We start from the raw sequence: 22,812 nt of genomic DNA on the forward strand, positions 1-22,812 counted from the left end.
CTAAATTACCCCTTAGTGTCCAAAGATGTGCAGGATAGGTGGATTGGCCATGCTAAATTGTCCCTTAGTGTCCAAAGATGTGCAGGTTAGGTGGATTGGCCATGCTAAATTGTCCCTTAGTGTCCAAAGATGTGTAGGTTAGGTGGATTGGCCATGCTAAATTGTCCCTTAGTGTCCAAAGATGTGCAGGTTAGGTGGATTGGCCATGCTAAATTGTCCCTTAGTGTCCAAAGATGTGTAGGTTAGGGTGGATTGGCCATGCTAAATTGTCCCTTAGTGTCCAAAGATGTGTAGGTTAGGTGGATTGGCCATGCTAAATTGCCCCTTAGTGTCCAAAGATGTGCAGGTTAGGTGGATTGGCCATGCTAAATTGTCCCTTAGTGCCCAAAGCAGGACAGGTTTAGGGGATTGGCCATGCTAAATTATTGTTTAGTGTGCAAAGCTACTCAGGTTAGGTGGATTGGCCATGCTAAATTGCCCCTTAGTGTCCAAAGATGTGCAGGTTAGGTAGATTGGCCATGCTAAATTGCCCCTTAGTGTCCAAAGATGTGGGGGTTAGGTGGATTGGCCATGCTAAATTACCCCTTAGTGTCCAAAGATGTGCAGGTTAGGTAGATTGGCCATGCTAAATTGCCCCTTAGTGTCCAAAGATGTGCAGGTTAGGTAGATTGGCCATGCTAAATTGCCCCTTAGTGTCCAAAGATGTGCAGGTTAGGTAGATTGGCCATGCTAAATTGCCCCTTAGTGTCCAAAGATGTGCAGGTTAGGTAGATTGGCCATGCTAAATTGTCCCTTAGTGTCCAAAGATGTGCAGGTTAGGTGGATTGGCCATGCTAAATTGTCCCTTAGTGTCCAAAGATGTGCAGGTTAGGTGGATTGGCCATGCTAAATTGTCCCTTAGTGTCCAAAGATGTGTAGGTTAGGTGGATTGGCCATGCTAAATTGCCCCTTAGTGTCCAAAGATGTGCAGGTTAGGTGGATTGGCCATGCTAAATTGTCCCTTAGTGCCCAAAGCAGGACAGGTTTAGGGGATTGGCCATGCTAAATTATTGTTTAGTGTGCAAAGCTACTCAGGTTAGGTGGATTGGCCATGCTAAATTGCCCCTTAGTGTCCAAAGATGTGCAGGTTAGGTAGATTGGCCATGCTAAATTGCCCCTTAGTGTCCAAAGATGTGGGGGTTAGGTGGATTGGCCATGCTAAATTACCCCTTAGTGTCCAAAGATGTGCAGGTTAGGTAGATTGGCCATGCTAAATTGCCCCTTAGTGTCCAAAGATGTGCAGGTTAGGTAGATTGGCCATGCTAAATTGCCCCTTAGTGTCCAAAGATGTGCAGGTTAGGTAGATTGGCCATGCTAAATTGCCCCTTAGTGTCCAAAGATGTGCAGGTTAGGTAGATTGGCCATGCTAAATTGCCCCTTAGTGTCCAAAGATGTGCAGGTTAGGTAGATTGGCCATGCTAAATTAGCCCTTAGTGTCCAAAGATGTGCAGGTTAGGTAGATTGGCCATGCTAAATTGCCCCTTAGTGTCCAAAGATATGCAGGTTTTGGGGATTGGCCATGCTAAATTGCCCCTTAGTGTCCAAAGTTGTATTGGTTAGCAGGTAAATATATGGGGATTTTGGGTAAGTCTGGGTAAAGTTTATTTATTAGTGCCACAAGTTGGCTTACATTAACACTGCAATGAAGTTACTGTGAAAATCCCCGAGTCGCCACACTCTGGTGCCTGTTCGGGTACACTGAGGGAGAATTTAGCACGGCCAATGCACCCTAACCAGCACATCTTTCAGACTGTGGGAGGAAACCAGAGCACCCAGAGGAAACCCACGCAGACACAGGGAGAACATGCAGACTCCACACACAGACAGTAATCCAAGCCAGGAATTGAACTCGGGACCCTGGTGTTGTGGGGCAGCAGTGCTAACCCCTGTGCCACTGTGGTAACAGTCATTGCACACTCAATGGGCAGAATGGCCTCCTTCCTCACTATAGGGTTTCTATCATTCTAGGAGATATTCTCTCTCAGAGGGTGGAAAGACTTTGGATCACGCTTCCTCAGAAGGCAGTCAAATATTTTTAAGACAGAGCAAGATAGAATCTTGATTAACGAGGTTGTACTATTGCTAGACTATTAATCCAGAAACTCAACCAATGTTCTGGGGACCCGGGTTCGAATCCCACCACGGCAGATGGTGGAATTTGAATTAAATCTTTAAAAATCTGGATTTAAGAATCTACTGATGACCATGAAACCATCGTCGATTGTTGAAAAGTCAGGTCTGGTTCGCTAATGTCCTTTAGGGAAGGAAATCTGCCATCCTTACCCGGTCTGGCCTACATGTGACTCCAGAGAAACAGCAGTGTGTTGGCTCACAGCTGCCCTCTGAAATGGCCAAGTGAGACGTTCATAGAATCCTATAATGCAGAAGGAGGCCATTCAGCCCATCAAGTCTGCACTGACCACAATCCCAGCCAGGCCCTATCCCCATAACCCCTTGCATTCACCCTGGCTAGTTCCCCTGACGCTAAGGGGCAATTTAGCATGGCCAATCCACCTTACCTGCACATCTTTGGAGTGTGGGAAGGGGGGAACTGGAGCACCCAGAGGAAACCCATGCAGACATGGGGAGAACGTACAAACTCCACACAGACACTGACCCCCAAGCTGGGAATTAAACCCGGGTCCCTGGCACTGTGGGGCAACAGTGCTAACCACTGTGCCTACCCAGCACTCTAGTTCAAGGGCAACTAGGGGTGGGCAATAAAAGCTGGCCAACCTGGGACGCCCATGGCCCCCCAAACAAACTTTAAAAAAATTGTCTTGAAGTCATTTCAACTTTTACAGGTGACTTTTATTAAATTAAAATATTAACATCAATAAATAGATAGAATATAACAACTTTGTACATTAAAATGTCTGACTGACAGAAGGTTTAAGATAACAGTGTCATTAAAGTGTGTCTGGTGATCCTTGAAATGATTGCAGTGGCTTGGAGGAGTTTGGGGGTTTTGGGGGGGGGGATAGTGTTGGCGTACGTGGGGAGGGGGGGTGGGGGGAGAAAATTTGGGGCGGATTGTAATGATCCGATCTGAGTCTGCCCCATTCCCGCCACTGGGAGAGGGGGTTAATTTAGGCGAGTGTGCCCGATGGGCTCGGGAGTGACGCTGGCTTTGTTCTATTCTAACCTCCATTATAATCATTCCCAATGGGAACCCTGGGAGGAATTCTATGGCCCCGGGGGTGGGAGACCGCCGCCTGAAAGGCCACTGACTCCGGCGGGACTGGAAAATCTGGAAAATCCCGCCGGCTCGGCTGGAAGCATTCCCATCTCTGTGGTGAGGGGAGGAGGCGTTGGAGGAAGTGGTGAAAGGGAGCCATTTTGAATCCCCAGCTATCCCTGTTGAAGAGGAGACTGCAGCGGGATAGAGATTAGCCTGAATTTTCCGGGTACGGCGCTGGTGTTAAGGTTATAGGGAGTGGCTGATTGGGATATGGGCTTGGTTCTCTGGGTCGCTCAGGTCAAACCCAGGATTCAAGTGAGGAAACCATCCCATCGTCATTGGCCACTCCATCCATGACCTACTATAGAGAGGGAAGGTCAAATCCTCCACCATTGACACTGGACCTCCTTTAGAAGCCAGTGCTTGCATTCTTGTCTTCTCTCTCAAAATCATTACCACGCTTTTGTCCTTTCAGAATCTCTGTAAAACCTACCCTCTCGGATCAAGCTTTTGCCAACGTTTTTCTCACATCTACTAATGTGGCTTGGTGTCAGATTTTGGTCTTTGACCGCCTCTGTCAAGCACTTTGTGAGGTTTTTATCTGTTCAGTCTTTCCCCAAGGCTTCAGCCGAGTTGTAGGCCTCAGAGGAAATCTTCAGGTTTTCCGAGGCTCCTTCCTTCACCAGTGAGAAGAAACGTTGATGAGAATCTTGAGAGCCATGGAGAAACATGGGATCTGGCCCAGAGTGTAGGCCAGGGACCGGGCCGGGGCCTTCAGGGCAAACAGGTAGGCCACAGTGTGCAGCAAGCGGGCCAGGAAGAAGATCTGGAAGTGGAGCCTGGCGATGGATGGAGTGGGATCCAGGAAGCAGTACAGTGTGCCCAGGAAGAGGAAGGGGTAGATGCACTCCATGTCGTTACGGTGAGCCCTGCAATGGTGAAACGGAAAACAACGGGTTAGCTGAAAGTGACACATGTCCTTCTGGGCATACATGGGAAACATTGATGCACTACCAAGGGGGAATTTTGTATGGCCAATCCCTCTAACAGACGCATGTTTGGACACTAAGGGGCAATTTAGCATGGCCAAACCCCCTAACAAACACATTTTTAGATAGTAAGGGGTAATTTAGCATGGCCAATCCCCCTAACCAACACATTTTTAGATAAAAAGGGGTAATTTAGCATGGCCAATCCCCCTAACCAACACATTTTTAGATAGTAAGGGGTAATTTAGCATGGCCAATCCAACTAACCTGCACATCTTTGGATAGTAAAGAGTAATTTAGCACAGCCAATCCACCTAGCATGCACGTATTTGGACACTAAGGGACAATTTAGCATGGCCAAGCCACCTAACCTGCACATCTTTGGACACTAAGGGGCAATTTAGCACAGCCAATCCACCTAACCTACATATCTTTGGACACTAAGGGACAATTTAGCATGGCCAATGCACCTAAACCCACACATCTTTGGACTGGATCAGTATTCTCGGTGAGAATGTCTCTGCGCCCCCACCCTTCCTCCTCCATTAGGAGGTTGGGATTTGAACTGGGGGCAATCTTAACCTAATTTATTGGAAGGAGGTCCCGTGGGATCAAACTAAACGGTGGCCTCACTCTTTGACTGCGTCTTCCATTGACGTCGATGGGAGTGGTTAATTGTAATCCTGTCAAGGGATGGTTAGACTCTGGTCCATGTTCCCTGAACTCCTTCCCCCCCCATCTCGCCCCTCCCCCCACCCTCACCCTCCCCCAGATTGGTTTCACACAGCATAGATGGAGCATCGAAAGAGGCACACAGGATTCGAGGCAAAACAAGACCTTGGTAGCGGGGGGAGGTGATCTCTTAACCACAATTAGTAATGAAAATGAAACTGCGACGAGCGTCTGCAAGATCCTTACCTCCGGCAACGCTCGACGTCTGGGTCGGTTCGGCAGAGCTTGAGGCCCCCATGTCTGAGAGCGTCCTCAGGATTGGCAAAAGCCTAGAAGAGAATGGGGACAGGCAAGGGTTAACATCATCAGGCGGGCCCCCCCTCCCTCACTGCTGGCTCCGTCTAGAGTCGCTGACGGTTTTAGCTCACTACAAAATAACAGGAAAGCGACTCCTGTTACAAACTGGTGGGAACAGAGGCGAGCCTTCCCAAAGGGCCTCGCTCATTCTGGCGTGCTTTTGGAAGCCCTGAGGTCTTTTTCAAACGTTGGTTCACGGCGCGTCGCTGGCTGGCGTTTGCTGCCCCTGGCACTGAGTGTCTCGCTCGGTCATTCTCAGAGGGCAGTTGAGAGCCAACCACATTGCTGTGTGTCTCTGGAGTCGCAGGCCGAGACTGCGGATTCCCTTCCGGAAAGGGATATCGCTGAATCAGATGGGTCTCCTTTTTACAACGATCGTTTCTTGGTCATCATTGGAGTTTTAATCCAATTATTGAATTCAACAATCTGCCTCGGTGGATTCAAACCCAATTGCCCAGAGCATCACCCTGGCTCTCTGGATTACTAGTCCAGTGTCAGTACCACCAGCCACCCCCACCCCTTTGAGGCAAAAGGCAATGCAGAACCACAAGTTCTTTGCCCGTCTGACATTAATCATAGAATTCCTACAGGGCAAAGGAAGGAGGCCATTCAGCCCATCGAGTCTGCACCGACAGCAATCCCACCCAGGCCCTATCCTCAAAACCTCACATATTTACCCCGCTAGCCCTCTTAAAATCAAGGGGCAATTTAGCATGGCCAATCCATCTAACCTGCACATTCTTGGAGTGTGGGAGGAAACGCACAGAGACATGGGAACAATGTCTAACCCCACACTTTTAGCACGGTCAATCCACCTAACTTACACACCTTTGGACAATAAGGGACAATTTAGCATGGCTAATCCACCTAACCTGCACATCATTGGACACTAAGGAACAATTTAGCATGGCCAATCCACCTAATCTGCACTTCTCTGGACACTAAGGGACAATTTAGTATGGCCAATCTACCTAACCTACACATCTTTGGACACTAAGGGGCAATTTAGCATGGTCAATCCACCTAACCTGCACATCTTTGGACACTAAGGGGCAATTTAGCATGGCCAATCCACCTAACCTGCACACCTTTGGACACTAAGGGACAATTTAGCATGGCCAATCCACCTAACCTGCACATCTTTGGACACTAAGGGACAATTTAGCATGGCCAATATACCTAACCTACACATCTTTGGACACTAAGGGACAATTTAGCATGGCCAATCCACCTAACTTACACTTCTTTGGACACTAAGGGACAATTTAGCATGGCCAATCCATCTAACCCGCACATTTGCTGGAACTGAACCCGGTTCCCTGGTGCCGTGAGGCAGCAGTGCTAACCACTGGGCTGATTGAAAGCCAGTTTTAAGAAATATTCCAGACGTGCATTGCCTCGAACAGGCCACCTGACTTTTATTGCTGCCCTTTGTTGCAATGTCTCACGGCTAGACTTTAATACCCGACACATTTTCGCTTCCGTTCTGACAAAGAGACAAAAGGACTGGAAAAGCTACGTCTGATTTTTGTTTCCTACAGAAGCTGCCAGACCCGCTGAGATTTTCCAGCTGCATGTTGCTTATCAGACAACAAGGCTCACCTTTTTGCGCAGCCTGACTTGACCCGTTAGAATAGCGATGACAAACATCTTAACAAGCAAGAGAACAGCGTAGAAGATAAAAGAGCAGAAGACCTCATTCTTCAAGTTCAGAGACATCTTTGCCTTGGTTGCTTGTTACAAGTCTGGGACTCAGCTGGGTTCCTTATATACTGTATATACATAATACACGCACACACAGTCACACCCCCACCCCACGTACATACTCAGGAAACACTGATGTCACAGTCTGTAAATCGGGTGAGGTCTCTGCAGCCTGCTCGGACTTGCAATCAATTTTAAATCAATAGCTTTCATCAGGCACGCTGGGGAATGTGTATGTTAACCAAAAACACTCCCCACTGCCAAATCACCCTGCAGCGCCGCTGCAGAAGTTTCCATTCTGAGAAACTCAGTTCAGACTCTCAAGTCCCAGTGGTTAGCACAGCTGCCTCACAGGGACCCAGGTTCGATCCCCCGCCCCTTGGCTCACTGTCTGTGTGGAGTCTGCACGGGTTTCTTCCGGGAGCTCCAATTTCCTCCCACAGTCCAAAGATGTCCAGGTTAAGGTGGATTGGCCATGCTAAATTACCCCTTAGTGTCCAAAGATGTGTAGGTTAGGTGGATTGGCCATGCTAAATTGTCCCTTAGTGTCCAAAGATATACCAGTTAGGTGGATTGGCCATGCTAAATTGTCCCTTAGTGTCCAAAGATGTGCAGGTTAGGTGGATTGGCCATGCTAAATTGTCCCTTAGTGTCCAAAGATATACCAGTTAGGTGGATTGGCCATGCTAAATTGCCCCTTAGTGTCCAAAGATGTGTAGGTTAGGTGGATTGGCCATGCTAAATTACCCCTTAGTGTCCAAAGATGTGCAGGTTAGGTGGATTGGCCATGCTAAATTACCCCTTAGTGTCCGAAGATGTGCAGGTTAGGGGGATTGGCCGTGCTAAATTGCCCCTTAGTGTCCTTCTCTATGAACGGTATGCTTTGTCTGTATAACGCACAAGAAACAATACTTTTCACTGTATACTAACAGATGTGACAATACTCGGAGCCTTTTCCCATCCTGCCCGCTGTGGGAATCGTAGCGGGCAGTGGGGTGGACCATGCGTTGCCCTCGGGAGGGGCATTCAGGTTTTGGGAACGAGCGGAAAACCCCACTCTGAGCTGCTATCGTAGTCGCTGTGTTTAAGTGTGCAATAGTGCGTAGCTGGCACGCCAAACATTACCAAGGAAAGCAATCCCAGCTTTTCATGGAAAAGTGAGGGGCAGGGAGGAAGGAGGGCCTGAGATGATGGGAGCCACGATAGAGAGCTTTGCTGTTGAGTGAGCCACGCCTCCTTCAGCGTGTTTCAACTTGCAGAAGTTTGACTACATGGGATGTGCGACCGGTGTGTCTTCACCAGGTTTTTTGTGGTTGCGTTGGATATTGTCCAACAGCGTCCAGCTGCAAGTGTTCTGAGGCAAGCGGCTCAAAAAACATTCAACCGCAGAAACATAACAAATTTAGCAATGCCCGCACAAGTACCATTCTTGTCTCAACACCAGAAACAAAAGGAAAAGAACTTCCTTTGCTGTTGGAATCCTGCCACTGTTAGAGAGAACACGCAAGGTTCTGACAGAGTCTTAATGTTCCTGGACTCATAATCCTGTAAATCCAGGGCCAGGTGTTCCTGAAATTCCAGTGATCCTGGGGGATGCTTGGGTTCGAATCCCAACAGTTGGGAGAGCTTGTACTCAGTTCCTAATTCTGGAATATTCCATTAAAAATCAAGCCAGCCTCAGAAATGGTGATCATGGAACCACTGTCAATTGCTGGAAAAATCCATCGGGTTCACTCATGTCGCTTTAGGGAGGGAAATCTGCCGTCCCAACCCGGTCTGGCCTACATGTGACTCCAGAGCCACAGCCAATGCCTTCGGGAACGGCCAAGCACTGATTGCAAGGGCAATTAGGGGTGGGAAACAAATCCTGGCCCTGTTAGTCACGCTCGCATCCCCTTAAAATAATTTTTTAGATGGCCGATTTACGTAAGATGCCACAACCAGTAATGAGATGTATGGGCAGGCAGTCTGTTTCCAGTGATGTAGCTTTAGGGTGGCACAGTGGATTCCACCCCTCCCTCTACACGCCAGGGACCTGGGTTCAATTCCGGCCTCGGGTCATTTCCTGTGTGAGTTTGTACATTCTCCACGTATCTGTGTGGGTTTCCTCTGGGCGCTCCGGTTCCCTCCCACAGTCCAAAGATGCGCATGTTAGGTGGATTGGCCGTGCTAAATTACCCCTTAGTGTCCAAAGATGTGCAAGTTAGGTGGATTGGCCGTGCTAAATTACCCCTTAGTGTCCAAAGATGTGTAGGTTAGGTGGATTGGCCATGCTAAATTGCCCCTTAGTGTCCAAAGATGTGTAGGTTAGGTGGATTGGCCATGCTAAATTGCCCCTTAGTGTCCAAAGATGTGTAGGTTAGGTGGATTGGTCATGCTAAATTGCCCCTTAGTGTCCAAAGATGTGTAGGTTAGGTGGATTGGCCATGCTAAATTGCCCCTTAGTGTCCAAAGATGTGCAGGTTAGGTGGATTGGACATGCTAAATTGTCCCTTAGTGTCCAAAGATGTGCAGGTTAGGTGGATTGGACATGCTAAATTGTCCCTTAGTGTCCAAAGATGTGTAGGTTAGGTGGATTGGACATGCTAAATTGTCCCTTAGTGTCCAAAGATGTGTAGGTTAGGTGGATTGGACATGCTAAATTGTCCCTTAGTGTCCAAAGATGTGTAGGTTAGGTGGATTGGACATGCTAAATTGTCCCTTAGTGTCCAAAGATGTGTAGGTTAGGTGGATTGGACATGCTAAATTGTCCCTTAGTGTCCAAAGATGTGCAGGTTAGGTGGATTGGACATGCTAAATTGTCCCTTAGTGTCCAAAGATGTGCAGGTTAGGTGGATTGGACATGCTAAATTGTCCCTTAGTGTCCAAAGATGTGCAGGTTAGGTGGATTGGACATGCTAAATTGTCCCTTAGTGTCCAAAGATGTGCAGGTTAGGTGGATTGGACATGCTAAATTGTCCCTTAGTGTCCAAAGATGTGCAGGTTAGGTGGATTAGCCATGGGAGGTTAGTGGGGTTGCGGAGATAGGCCCTGGGTAAGATTTCTGTCGGGGTATCATTGCAGACTCAATGGGCTGAATGGCCTCCTTCTGCACCATAGAGATTGTACGATTCTGTGACACTTGAGCAGGCTGTACATCTATAAATGGAAAATGTTCCACTGAAGAAACTGCAGGGAATGAAATCAACAATCACGATTTTCGTACAAATTTGCTGAGGTGTGACTCACTAAGTAACTCCAGACAGACAGAAATATGATTAACTTTTAACCGTCGTCTCAGCCAGTGAGGAGAGGCCTATCACCACTTTCTCTTAGATAACGAGGGTGGGGAAATGGGTGTTGGTTTTACAGGCCCCATCCTGTACATAAATAAAGAACTAGCTGACTGCGACTGGAATCTTCTCCTGACATCCTGTATGTGGGTTCCACAAGACAAGGCAGGATTATTGGAATGTATCGTACCAATCCCCTGCCAAAAACCAAGTGTGGCTTCAAATATGGTGTGGTCCAGAACTTTCCCTCACTGACTGAGGCGATGAACCCTCGTGACTGGCACACTCGGAGTCATTTTGTAAACTAGTACCTCAGGTGAGAGAGACATAACCCAGCACACATCCCAGAGCTGTGAGCTGCCTCCCCTTCTCCCACTCCCTTCCCACTTTCTCCACCCAACCCAGCTAAATCTGGCACTCTGTGTTTCCCTCGAGTGGTTTAAGAGTGTTGTCTTTGTCTGGCGCAGGCCCAGAATACAACAGAGATAAAATCAGAGCTCGTGTTGATACAATGTGAGCAGGGACGGCGTGGTGGTGTAGTGGTTAGCACTGCTGCCTCACAGCGCCAGGGACCCTGGTTCGATTCCCGGCTGACTGAATGAGAGATTGCACGTTCTCCCCGTGTCTGCATGAGTTTCCTCCAGGTTCTCCAGTTTCCTCCCGTAGTGCATTGACCCAACCAGGCACCATAGTGTGGTGACTAGGGGAATTTCACAGTAACTTCATTGCAGCCTTACTTGTGACTAATAAATTAATAAACTTTATTTAACAGGTTTGTTCATGGGATTGTGAGTGCCACTGGCTAAGCCAGCATTGACCATCCATCCCTAATTTCCCCTTGAGGTGGTGAGCCATCTTCTTACACTCACTGCAGTCCCTGAGGTGTAGGTTAGGGTGGATTGGCCATGCTAAATTGCCCCTTAGTGTCCAACAATGTACAGGTTAGGTGGATTGGCCATGCTAAATTGCCCCTTAGTGTCCAAAGATGTGCAGGTTAGGTGGATTGGCCATGCTAAATTGCCCCTTAGTGTCCAAGGATGTGTAGGTTAGGTGGATTGGCCATGCTAAATTGCCCCTTAGTGTCCAAAGATGTGTAGGTTAGGTGGATTGGCCATGCTAAATTGCCCCTTAGTGTCCAAAGATGTGTAGGTTAGGTGGATTGGCCATGCTAAATTGCCCCTTAGTGTTCAAAGATGTGTAGGTTAGGTGGATTGGCCATGCTAAATTGCCCCTTAGTGTCCAAAGATGTGTAGGTTCGGTGGATTGGCCATGTTAAATTGCCCCTTAGTGTCCAAAGATGTATAGGTTAGGTGGATTGGCCATGCTAAATTGCCCCTTAGTGTCCAAAGATGTGTAGGTTAGGTGGATTGGCCATGCTAAATTGCTCCTTAGTGTCCAAAGATGTGCGGGTTAGGGTGGATTGGCCATGCTAAATTGCCCCTTAGTGTCCAAAAATGTTACGGCGATAGAGCCTGGTTATGATGTTCTATCAAACAGTCAGTGCTGACTAGATGGGCCAAATGGCATCCTTCTGCACTGCGGGGACTCTATGATCTCTGATTAGATATTGACTTATACTGTTCCCCGTCTAGAATATTCTGAGCGCTCTGTCTCTTAGCACTCTGTTCTCTGCCCAGTTATCCTGGTCAGAAAGCCTATACATGTCACATGGTTCTGCTGCCTCTTGCCGTTCTCCATCGTTATCTGAGTCCTTTGATGTACAGCATCCTATTTTCCAGTGTTTAGCGGTCATCACTATCCCTCCACACTTCCTGTGGGGGTACCAGGTTGACCTCTTTTCCCATCATGCTTCATGGCCACCCAAGTGGCTCCAACTGCGAGACCAGCTCCTACCCGGCCTACACACCCTCGCTCCTGGGTGGGTCCACGTCCCACCTCGACAATCTGATCAGGGGACCCTCAGGCAACACAGAGAGAAAGAGCAAAGTGTTTTCACGCTGACCCCCCTCTGAACAGAGGGTTCATCGGGCAGGAAAGAGGGAGAGTTTGAGAGGGAGATGTAGCCCTCAATCATATCCCTTTCGCTGGATCGAGCCTGAGAAATATCTCCTTTTCTCCCCTGTACAACCAATTGCCTTTGGGGGGAAGAGCAGGAAGGTTTGCTAATCGCTGCTATTCGACCATGTTATTGTGATGCACCCCCTCACCGCCCCCCCTGCAGTGTCTCCCCCCTCTCGCCAAACACCGTGGATCTGGTTCTGTCAGACCCAGCTCTCACTGGAGTGACTGAGAGAAGAGAGACCGTACCAAAGAGGCGAAGATTTTACTGGGTCACACCCAGACTGGCTAAATTTCACTGGGGTCACACCCAGGCCTACTAAATTTCACCGGGGTCACACCCAGGCCTACCAAAGTTCACGGGGGTCACACCCAGGCCTGCTAAATTTCACCGGGGTCACACCCAGGCCTACCAAAGTTCACCGGGGTCACACCCAGGCCTGCTAAAGTTCACCGGGGTCACACCCAGGCCTACCAAAGTTCACCGGGGTCACACCCAGGCCTACCAAAGTTCACCGGGGTCGCACCCAGGCCTACTATAGTTCACCGGGGTCACACCCAGGCTGGCTAAATTTCACCGGGGTCACACCCAGGCTGGCTAAATTTCACTGGGGTCACTCCCAGGCCTAATAAATTTCACCGGGGTCACACCCAGGCCTACTAAATTTCACTGGGGTCACTCCCAGGCTGGCTAAATTTCACCGGGGTCACTCCCAGAGCTACTAAATTTCACCGGGGTCACACCCAGGCCTACTAAATTTCACCGGGGTCACTCCCAGGCCTGCTAAATTTCACCGGGGTCACACCCAGGCCTGCTAAAGTTCACCAGGGTCACACACAGGCTGGCCGGCTGTGAGGATGGGAGGTTGTGAAACTGGTGTCAGCCCCTGGTCACTGAGTCACATCCTGGCCTCGGGGTCAGAAGGCCGAAAGTTCAGGCCTGACTCTGGGAGAGCTGGAGAGGGAACTCTCTGCTGGTAGTGAGGATCTCGGCCTACCAGCTGGGGTGCTGCGGCGACACCCTCACTTCCCCCCTCTCTTTGGCCCCAATTTCGTGCCATTCAGCGGGAAGGAGGGTGGGGGGGGGGGTGGTGGTGTGTAGGTAGTGCCCAAAATGGAGTCCCCCCGAGAGAGTGTGGTGTGGGGGTAGGGAGAGGGGGCTCAATCCCAGCGGCCAGCCAATCAGATACGAGCAACCCCTGATTGACAGCACCATGGAGGAGGCTGTAATTGGACAGAGCCTGAAACCCGTCCCCCCCCACCCAACCAAACCGCCACCCTCCCTGTCAACGCCCCCCCACCCTCCCCGCCAAACCCCCACCCTCCCCGCCAAACCCCCATCCTCACCACCAAACCTCTACCCTCCCTTCCAAGCCCTACCTTCCCCACCACCTTCCCCGCACCTTTCGCCAACACCCCCCCCCTCCCCGCCAGTCCCCCTCACACCCCTCCGCCAACCCCCACCCTCCCCGCCAACCTCCCAAACCCCTCTGCCAACCCCCCCCACGTCACCCTCCACCCTCCCTGCCAGTGTCATGCCCACGTCAAACGCCCACCCTCCCAACACCCCTACCCTCCCCGTCACTCCCCTCACCCCTCTCCCAACCCCCTCACCCTCCCACCGCCCCAGCGCCATCTGCCAAATCCCCACCCTCCCCGCCACCCACCATACCTCTCCACCAATCCCCACTCTCTCTGCACCTCACCCAGGAAAGTTAAGCGACTGGGGACAGAGGACGGAAGGAGTTGGTGTGAGGAGAGGAGAGGCCAATGAGTCTCAAGTAAGAGCGAGGGGTGATGTCTGGATCCTGCGCTCTATCTACATCCACAAACTCTCACAGATTGGTAACAGATGGAGGGATTCCTTATAACCCGTTAGCTGACATGGGGCAGCACAGCGTCACAGTGGTTAGCACTGCCACCTCACAGCGCCAGGGACCCAGGTTCAATTCCCGGCTTGGGTCACTGTCTGTGCGGAGTTTGCACATTCTCTCTGTGTCTGTGTGGGTTTCCTCCAGCTGCTCCAGTTTCCTCCCACAGTCCAAAGAAGTGCAGGTTGGGTGGATTGGCCATGCTAAAATTGTCCCTTAGTGTCCAAAGATGTACAGGTTTGATGGATTGACCATTGCTAAATTGCCTCTTAGTGTCCAAAGATGTCCAGGTTGATGGATTGACCATGCTAAATTGCCTCTTAGTGTCCAAAGATGTGCAGGTTGGGTGGATTGGCCATGCTAAATTGCCCCTTAGTGTCCAAAGATGTGCAGGTTCGGTGGATTGGCCATGCTAAAATTGTCCCTTAGTGTCCAAAGATGTACAGGTTTGATGGATTGACCATGCTAAATTGCCTCTTAGTGTCCAAAGATGTCCAGGTTGATGGATTGACCATGCTAAATTGCCTCTTAGTGTCCAAAGATGTCCAGGTTTGATGGATTGACCATGCTAAGTTGCCTCTTAGTGTCCAAAGATGTACAGGTTGGGTGGATTGGCCATGCTAAATTGCCTCTTAGTGTCCAAAGATGTCCAGGTTTGATGGATTGGCCATGCTAAAATTGCCCCTTAGTGTCCAAAGATGTCCAGGTTGATGGATTGACCATGCTAAGTTGCCCCTTAGTGTCCAAAGATGTCCAGGTTGATGGATTGACCATGCTAAGTTGCCTCTTAGTGTCCAAAGATGTACAGGTTGGGTGGATTGGCCATGCTAAATCTAAAGATGTGGACATTAGTGGGGTAAATACATGGGGATACAGATAGGGCCTGGGTAAGATGCACTGTCAGAGAGTTGATGCAGATTGATGGGCTGAATGGCCTCCTTCAGCAGAGATTTTATTCCAGGCAGTCCATACAGTTTGGCCAGTCCTACAGGCCACACATCACGGGAATCACCCGGACCTGGGGAGATGGCAGCAGAGCCGAGAACAGGCCCTTCAGAGGGATTGGACGGGAGTGGTAAAACTCTTCCCCACCCTTCCCCCCACCACTCCCCACCCCACCCCCCCTCCCCTTCCTCCCCAAACCCCAGAGCGAGAAAGGCATCATCCATATCCCATAACACAAATCTATTCAAAACCAGGCTGTTCTGAATAGCAAATACTTGGATTTCTCAGTCTCAGAGGTAATGCAGAGGAAATGGGCTCTGAAACTTGAAAGAAACAAACTATTTTTCTTTGTTCTTTCACAAGATGTTGGCCAGCATTTATTGCCCGTCCCTAATTGCCCCTTGAACTCAATGTCTTGCTCGGTCATTTCAGAGGGCAAGTTAAGCATCAAACCACATCGCTGTGGCACTGGGGTCACATATAGGTCAGACAGGGTAAGGACGGCAGATTTCCTTCCCTGAAGGACGTTAGCGGACCGGATAACAATCAACGATGGTTGCATGGTTCAAGGAAATTTGGCATGTCCGCTACGACTCTCACCAACTTTTACAGATGCCCCATAGAAAGCCGGAGGCGCCCAGGGATTGGTAGATGTTTGGGATTTGCTCCCACGAACAGCGTGCGATGTTTAATCTGAGGTGGTTAGGTTTCGGTGAACCAATGGCATTGAGGATGCGGTGGGGGGAGGGGAATGGCGAGTAGATGGAGTGAAGTTTACCACATTTTTAGATTGGTACATATCATCTATTTCTCAAATGTGTACTGTGTTGGAGTAACTCAAGTTAGGATAGATGGGATGTGATCAGAGGGCGGATATTGCTGTGAATCATTGTTATTATGTCATACTGTGTTGCATCAAATGTCAGTCTCGTTGCTTTTTGTTGTAATCTATTTCCCCTTCGTCGCCAGCCCCCCACGCCTGTGGTTCTACCACTCAGCCAAGTTGCACACTTCCTCTAATTCACTTACAGGATATGGGCTTCACTGTATGGACCAGTTTATTGCCCATCCCTAATTACCCCTTGAGAAACTGGTGCCTTCCTGAACCCGCTGCAGGTGTAGATGCACCCACAGTGCTGTTAGGGAGGGAGCTCCTGGATTTTGAGCCAGCGACGGTGAAGGTAGCACGGTGGCGCAGTGGTCAGCACTGCTGCCTCACAGTGCCAGGGACCCGGGTTCGATTCCACCCTCGGGACACTGTGCGGAGTCTGCACATTTCCCCCTGGGAGTGTGTGTTTCCTCCCACAGTCTGAAAGACGTGCTGGTTAGGGTGGATCAGCCATGCTAAATTCTCCCTCAGTGTACCCGAACAGGCAGTGGAGTGTGGTGACTAGAGGATTTTCACAGTAACTTCATTGCAGTGTTAATGTAAGCCAGCTTGCGACACTAATAAATAAGTAAATTTTAACTTTAATCTTAAGATGGTGAGTGGCTTGGAGGGGGTGGTGTTCACAGTGTCTGTTGCCCTTGTCCCTCTCGTGGTCGTGGGTTTGGAAGGTGCTTTCTGAGGAGCCTCGGTGAGTTGCTGCAGTCCATCTCGTAGATGGTACACATGGCTGTCACTGTGCGTCAGTGGTGGACCCTATATCCATATGGATAAGGTAAGAATAGGGGATGGCCTAGTGGTATTACTGCCAGACTATTAATCCAGAAACGCAAATAACGTTCTGGGGACCTGGGTTCGAATCCCACCGCGGTAGATGGTGAAATTTGAATTCAATAAAAATATCTGGGATTAAGAATCTACTGATGACCGTGAAACCGTTGTCAGAAAAAAACCCATCTGGTTCACTAACGTCCCTTTAGGGAGGGAAATCTGCTGTCCTTACCCAGTCTGGCCTACATGTGATTCCAGAGCCACAGCAATGTGGTTGTCTCTCAACTAGGGCAACTAGGGATGGGCAATAAATGCTGGCCCAGCCAGCCAGAATTAGTGTTAAAGGGTCTCGAATGCACACAGGATGCGGTTACAAAATGTCTCATTAACTGTGCGTTTGTGTGAGGAATTGAGAAACACAGTGGGCAGAAAGCCAGGGAGCTCTGAGGCCACGATCCAAAGCCAAGCTCTGCGACATCCCAGAATGAGAGAAGGGTTCGAGGAACATTTACTCATGCGGGAAGAAGGATGAATACAAGATGGATTGCGTAGATGCACAGAACGGGAAATGTGGAAACGTTACTTGACACACCGATGTATTTCCTCACAAATTAAGGAGACGCAGGGAGGAAATGACATCCCATTAGGAGGAAGTGATTAACTCAGCCTGAGGTGGCCCCTGGGAAGGCTGTGGTCAAGATAGAAATCAGTCGCACTCAGTGTGACCTTGCCTGGTGAGTCTCTGGTGGCAACAGTGCCCCGAGTCACATTTACTTTATTTAGTAATCGCAAGTAGGCTTACATTAACACTGCAATGGAGTTACTGTGAAAATCCCCTAGTCGCCACACTCCTATTGGGGTAACACTGAGGGAGAATTTAGCACGGCCGATGCACCCTAACCAGCAAGTCTTTCGGACTGTGGGAGGAAACCGGAGCACCCAGAGGAAACCCACGCAGACACGGGGAGAATGTGCAGGCTCCTTATAAAAAGTGACCCAAGCCTGGAATCGAACCCAGTTCCCTGACACTGTTTGGCAGCAGTGCTAACCACTGTGCAATAGCTCAAAGATTCATATAGGAGCATAGAAAATAAATGCAGAAGGAGGCCATTTGGCCCCTCTGCCATTCATTTTGATCATTGCCTGATTCCCCCCCATTCCCCCCCCAATATCCCTCGATCCCTTTAGCCCCCAGAGTGATACCTAATTTCTTCTTGAAATCACACAACGTTTTGGCCTCAACTACTTTCTGTGGGAGTGAATCCCACACAATCCCCACCCTCTGGGGGAAGAAATTTCTCCTCAGTTCTAAAAGGTTCATCCCTTATCCTCAAACTCTGACCCCTAGTTCGGACTCCCCCACTGTTGGGAAGGTACACAGGAATATTAAGCAGATATATTGGTGTTTCTTACCTTGTATTAACACCAGGCGTACAATGTGCTCCCACTTACAAAGAGCAGACACCAATGGAAAGTTGTAACAACATTTTGATTTATTATTGTCACACGTATTAACATACAGTGAAAAGTATTGTTTCTTGGGTGCAATACAGACAAAGCATACCGTTCATAGAGAGGGAAAGGAGAGGGCGCAGAATGTAGTGTCGCAGTCATAGCTAGGGTGTAGAGAAAGATCAACTTAATGCGAGGTAGGTCCATTCAAAAGTCTGACGGCAGCAGGGAAGAAGCTGTTCTTGGATCAGTTGGTACGTGACCTCAGACTTTTGTATCTTTTTCCTGATGGAAAAAGGTAGATGAGAGAATGTCCGGGGTGCGTGGGGTCCTTAATTATGCCGGCTGCTTTGCTAAGGCAGTGGGAAGTGTAGACAGAGTCAATGGATGGGAGGCTGGTTTGCCTGATGGATTGGGCTACATTCATGACCTTTTGTAGTTCCTTGTGATCTTGGGCAGAGCAGGAGCCCAGACCGAGCTGTGATACAACCAGACAGAATGCTTTCTATAGGGCATCTGTAAAAGTTGGTGAGAGTTGTAGCGGACATGCCAAATTTCCTAAGTCTTCTGAGAAAGTAGAGGCGTTGGTGGGGCTTTCTTAACTATAGTGTCAGCATGGGGGGGACCAGGACAGGTTGTTAGTGATATGGACACCTAAAAATGTGAAGCTCTCGACCCTTTCTACTTCATCCCCGTTGATGTAGTTTGTGGCATGTTCTCCTCTACGCTCTCTGAAGTCGGTGACGATCTCCTTTCTTTTGTTGACATTGAGGGAGAGATTATTGTCTCCGCACCAGATTCTCTATCTCATCCCTGTACTCCATCTATCGTTGGTTGAGATCCGACCCACTACAATGGTGTCGTCAGCAAACTTGGAAATCGAATTGGAGGGGAATTTGGCCGCATGGTCATAGGTGTATAAGGAGTATAAGTAGGGAGCTGAGAACACAGCCTTGTGGGGCACCGGTGTTGAGGGTGATTGTGGAGGAGGTGCTGTTGCCGATCCTTACTGATTTCATTTAATCCATGGCATGTGTATCCTCGGACCCAGAAAGGATCATTTGCTTTTTTAGCTTGGTTTGAGAGGGAGAGGGACCAATGTACGTCTTAGGTCGGATTGGCTGAGGTTGTGGAGATGAATTATTGATTAATTACTGGGGTTGCTGCCCGGTTTTGGCTCGCTTCCTAATGTAACCCACGCAGGTCGTGTTACCCCCTTTAAGGGGTTTGGGGGGGCAATCCCTGATGGGTCACATGGTCGGGTCAGGCCCTATGGAGCGACAGCCAAGCCAGTGGGGTGGAAGGGTGGGTATCTGGGGTCAGGGGGGCTGCGCAGTTGGAGGGAAGGAGGAGGGGAGGGTCGATGTGTATTCCGTTCTGTCAGGCACTTGTCTGTTACTCTCTCTATCTGGGCGGCACGGTGGCGCAGTGGTTAGCACTGCCGCCTCACAGCGCCAGGGACCCGGGTTCAATCCCAGCCTCGGGTCAGTGCCCGTGCGGAGTTTGCACGTTCTCCCCGTGTCTGCGTGGGTTTCCCCGGATGCTCCACTTTCCCCCAAAGATGGGCAGGTTAGGTGGACTGGCCATGATAGCTTGACCCTCGAGCCAGGGAGATTAGCAGGGAAAATGAGGGTTGCAGGAATGGGGTCTGGGTGGATTGTGGTCGGTACAGACTCGATGGGCCGAATGGCCTCTTTCTGTACTGTAGGGATCCTATTTGTCGATGCAGCCCACATGCAAACAGTTCACATCCAATCACAGCACACAATCAATCACAGTCCAGATCCAATCAGAGCCCATTCCATTTATGGCCCACAGCCAATCACAGCCCACAGCCAATCACAGTCCAGATCCAATTAGAGCCCACTCCACTTATGGCCCACAGCCAATCACAATCCACAGCCAATCACAGCCCACAGCCAATCACAGTCCAGATCCAATTAGAGCCCACTCCATTTATGGCCCACAGCCAATCACCACCCACAGCCAATCAGAGCCAATGTTCAGTCATGGTGGTTCGAATTGACTGGAATGTAAATATTTTATTCTCATTTTACGATTGAAAGTAACAAAGGTGGAAGTGCGATGCTTCAGATAATGACTGGACCCTTAAATATAAAGCCTCGGTTTGGTTTGACGTACAGAGAGTGATGGACCCGATAACAGTTCATCGCAAATGTCGGAGGGAATCAGAGAGAGACGATGCAGGCCTTTAGCTTAGCTGACTAACAGTTCTTGGAAATCTGGGCTTGTTTGGATTAACCGGGGAAAGAGCTTGACGCAGGAATGCTTTCATACATGTGCCAAGACCATTCATCTGAAATCTAGATAGGAACACAGGAAGAAGAGGAGGCCATTCAGCCCCTTGATCCTGTTCTGTTACTGAACATAGAACATAGAAAAACTACCGCACAAACAGGCCCTTCGGCCCACAAGTTGCGCCGATGATATCCCTACCTACTAGGCTTATCTATAACCCTCAAGTCCCATGTACTCATCCAGAAGTCTCTTAAAAGACCCAATCGACTTTGCCTCTATCACCACCGACGGCAGCCGATTCCACTCACCCACCACCCTCTGGGAGAAAAACTTACCCCTAACACCTCCTCTGTACCTGCTCCCCAGCACCTTAAACCTGTGTCCTCTCGAGAGAGAGAAAAAGCCTCTGAGAATCCACCCGATCTATACCTCTCAACGTCTTATAAACCTCTATCAGGTCACCTCTCAACCTTCGTCTCTCCAGGGAGAAGAGACCTAGCTCCCTCAACCTATCCTCATAAGGCATGCCACCCAATCCAGGCAACATCCTTGTAAATCTCCCCTGCATCCTCCCAATAGCTTCCACATCCTTCCTGTAATGAGGCGACCAGCACGGAGCACAGTATAATGACTGTATCTCAACTCTACAAAAGTTTTTTCTATCTGGTTGGTAAAGCTGTCCATTCCATGTTTTAATATTCCTGAATAACCTCATTAAACTGTCTTGTAATAAACTTCTCGCTATTCTGAAAACTGGTGATTCATTGAATGACAGTATGGAACAAAGTGCCAAATTGTGCAAATATCTTTCTTTGAAAAGCACACTGACATCCGGAGACTCGAGTGATTAATAAACAACACAACAGGAGGTGGAGAAATAGCAATACATTTTCTCAGAGCTCCCTCCTACACCTCAACGCTTCTCTCAACATCACTGCGGGGAAGGGGGTGGAGGGGAAAGGAGTGGAGGGAGTGGAGGAAAGTAAGTATAGTGAGAGAGGGAGGGAGAGGGAGAGGGAGAGAGTGAGGGGGAGAGAGAGAGGGTGTAAGAGAGAGAGTGTGAGAGACAGAGTGAGAGTGTGTGAGTGAGAGTGTGTGAGAGAGAGCGTATGAGAGAGAGTGCATGAGAGAGAGTGAGAAAGAGTGTATGAGAGAGAGTGTGAGAGAGAGAGCGTGAGAAAGTGTGTGAAGGAGACAGTGTGTGAGGGAGAGAGTGTGTGAGGGAAAGAGTGTGTGAGGGAGAGAGTGTGTGAGGGAGAGAGTGTGTGAGAGAGAGTGTGTGAGAGAGAGTGTGTGAGGGAGAGAGTGTGTGAGAGAGAGAGTGTGTGAGAGAGAGAGAGTGTGTGAGAGAGAGTGTGTGAGAGAGAGTGTGTGAGAGAGAGAGAGTGTGTGAGGGAGAGAGTGTGTGAGAGAGAGAGAGTGTGTGAGGGAGAGAGTGTGTGAGAGAGAGTGTGTGAGAGAGAGAGAGTGTGTGAGGGAGAGAGTGTGTGAGAGAGAGTGTGTGAGAGAGAGAGAGTGTGTGAGGGAGAGAGTGTGTGAGAGAGAGTGTGTGAGAGAGAGAGAGTGTGTGAGGGAGAGAGTGTGTGAGAGAGAGTGTGTGAGAGAGAGAGTGTGTGAGAGAGAGAGAGTGTGTGAGAGAGAGTGTGTGAGAGAGAGTGTGTGAGAGAGAGAGAGTGTGTGAGGGAGAGAGTGTGTGAGAGAGAGAGAGTGTGTGAGGGAGAGAGTGTGTGAGAGAGAGTGTGTGAGAGAGAGAGAGTGTGTGAGGGAGAGAGTGTGTGAGAGAGAGTGTGTGAGAGAGAGAGAGTGTGTGAGGGAGAGAGTGTGTGAGAGAGAGTGTGTGAGAGAGAGAGAGTGTGTGAGGAGAGAGTGTGTGAGAGAGAGTGTGTGAGAGAGAGAGTGTGTGAGAGAGAGAGAGTGTGTGAGAGAGAGTGTGTGAGAGAGAGTGTGTGAGAGAGAGAGAGTGTGTGAGGGAGAGAGTGTGTGTGAGAGAGTGTGTGAGAGAGAGAGTGTGTGAGGGAGAGAGTGTGTGAGGGAGACTGTGTGAGGGAGAGAGTGTGTGAGGGAGAGAGAGTGTGTGAGGGAGAGAGTGTGTGAGAGAGAGTGTGTGAGGGAGAGAGTGTGTGAGAGAGAGTGTGTGAGGGAGAGAGAGTGTGTGAGGGAGAGAGTGTGTGAGAGAGAGTGTGTGAGGGAGAGAGAGTGTGTGAGAGAGAGTGTGTGAGGGAGAGAGAGTGTGTGAGGGAGAGAGTGTGTGAGGGAGACTGTGTGAGGGAGAGAGTGTGTGAGGGAGAGGGAGTGAGGGAGAGGGAGTGAGAGAGAGTGAGAGAGAGAGACTGAGGGAGAGAGAGTGAGTGAGAGAGAGAGGGGAGGAAGTGAGAGAGCGAAAGAGGGAGTGAGA

At 49.6% G+C, this 22,812-nt stretch overlaps 1 protein-coding gene across 1 annotated transcript; it reads right to left on the reverse strand.

Moving 5' to 3' along the window:
- Nucleotides 1-3,118: 3,118 nt before the first annotated feature.
- LOC145337258 (prostaglandin E synthase-like) lies at nucleotides 3,119-6,976 on the reverse strand. The gene is made up of 3 exons (XM_080182048.1): nucleotides 6,841-6,976; nucleotides 5,128-5,210; nucleotides 3,119-4,149 (listed from the first exon to the last, which is right to left on the reverse strand). Exons 1-3 carry the CDS (start codon nucleotides 6,955-6,957, stop codon nucleotides 3,900-3,902), a joined length of 450 nt encoding a protein of 149 aa, XP_080038174.1. The 5' UTR covers nucleotides 6,958-6,976; the 3' UTR covers nucleotides 3,119-3,899.
- Nucleotides 6,977-22,812: the final 15,836 nt, after the last annotated feature.

The sequence above is a fragment of the Carcharhinus amblyrhynchos genome, unplaced genomic scaffold, assembly GCF_965287045.1.
Source record: "Carcharhinus amblyrhynchos unplaced genomic scaffold, sCarAmb.v2.hapA scaffold_45, whole genome shotgun sequence".
NCBI lineage: Eukaryota > Metazoa > Chordata > Chondrichthyes > Carcharhiniformes > Carcharhinidae > Carcharhinus > Carcharhinus amblyrhynchos.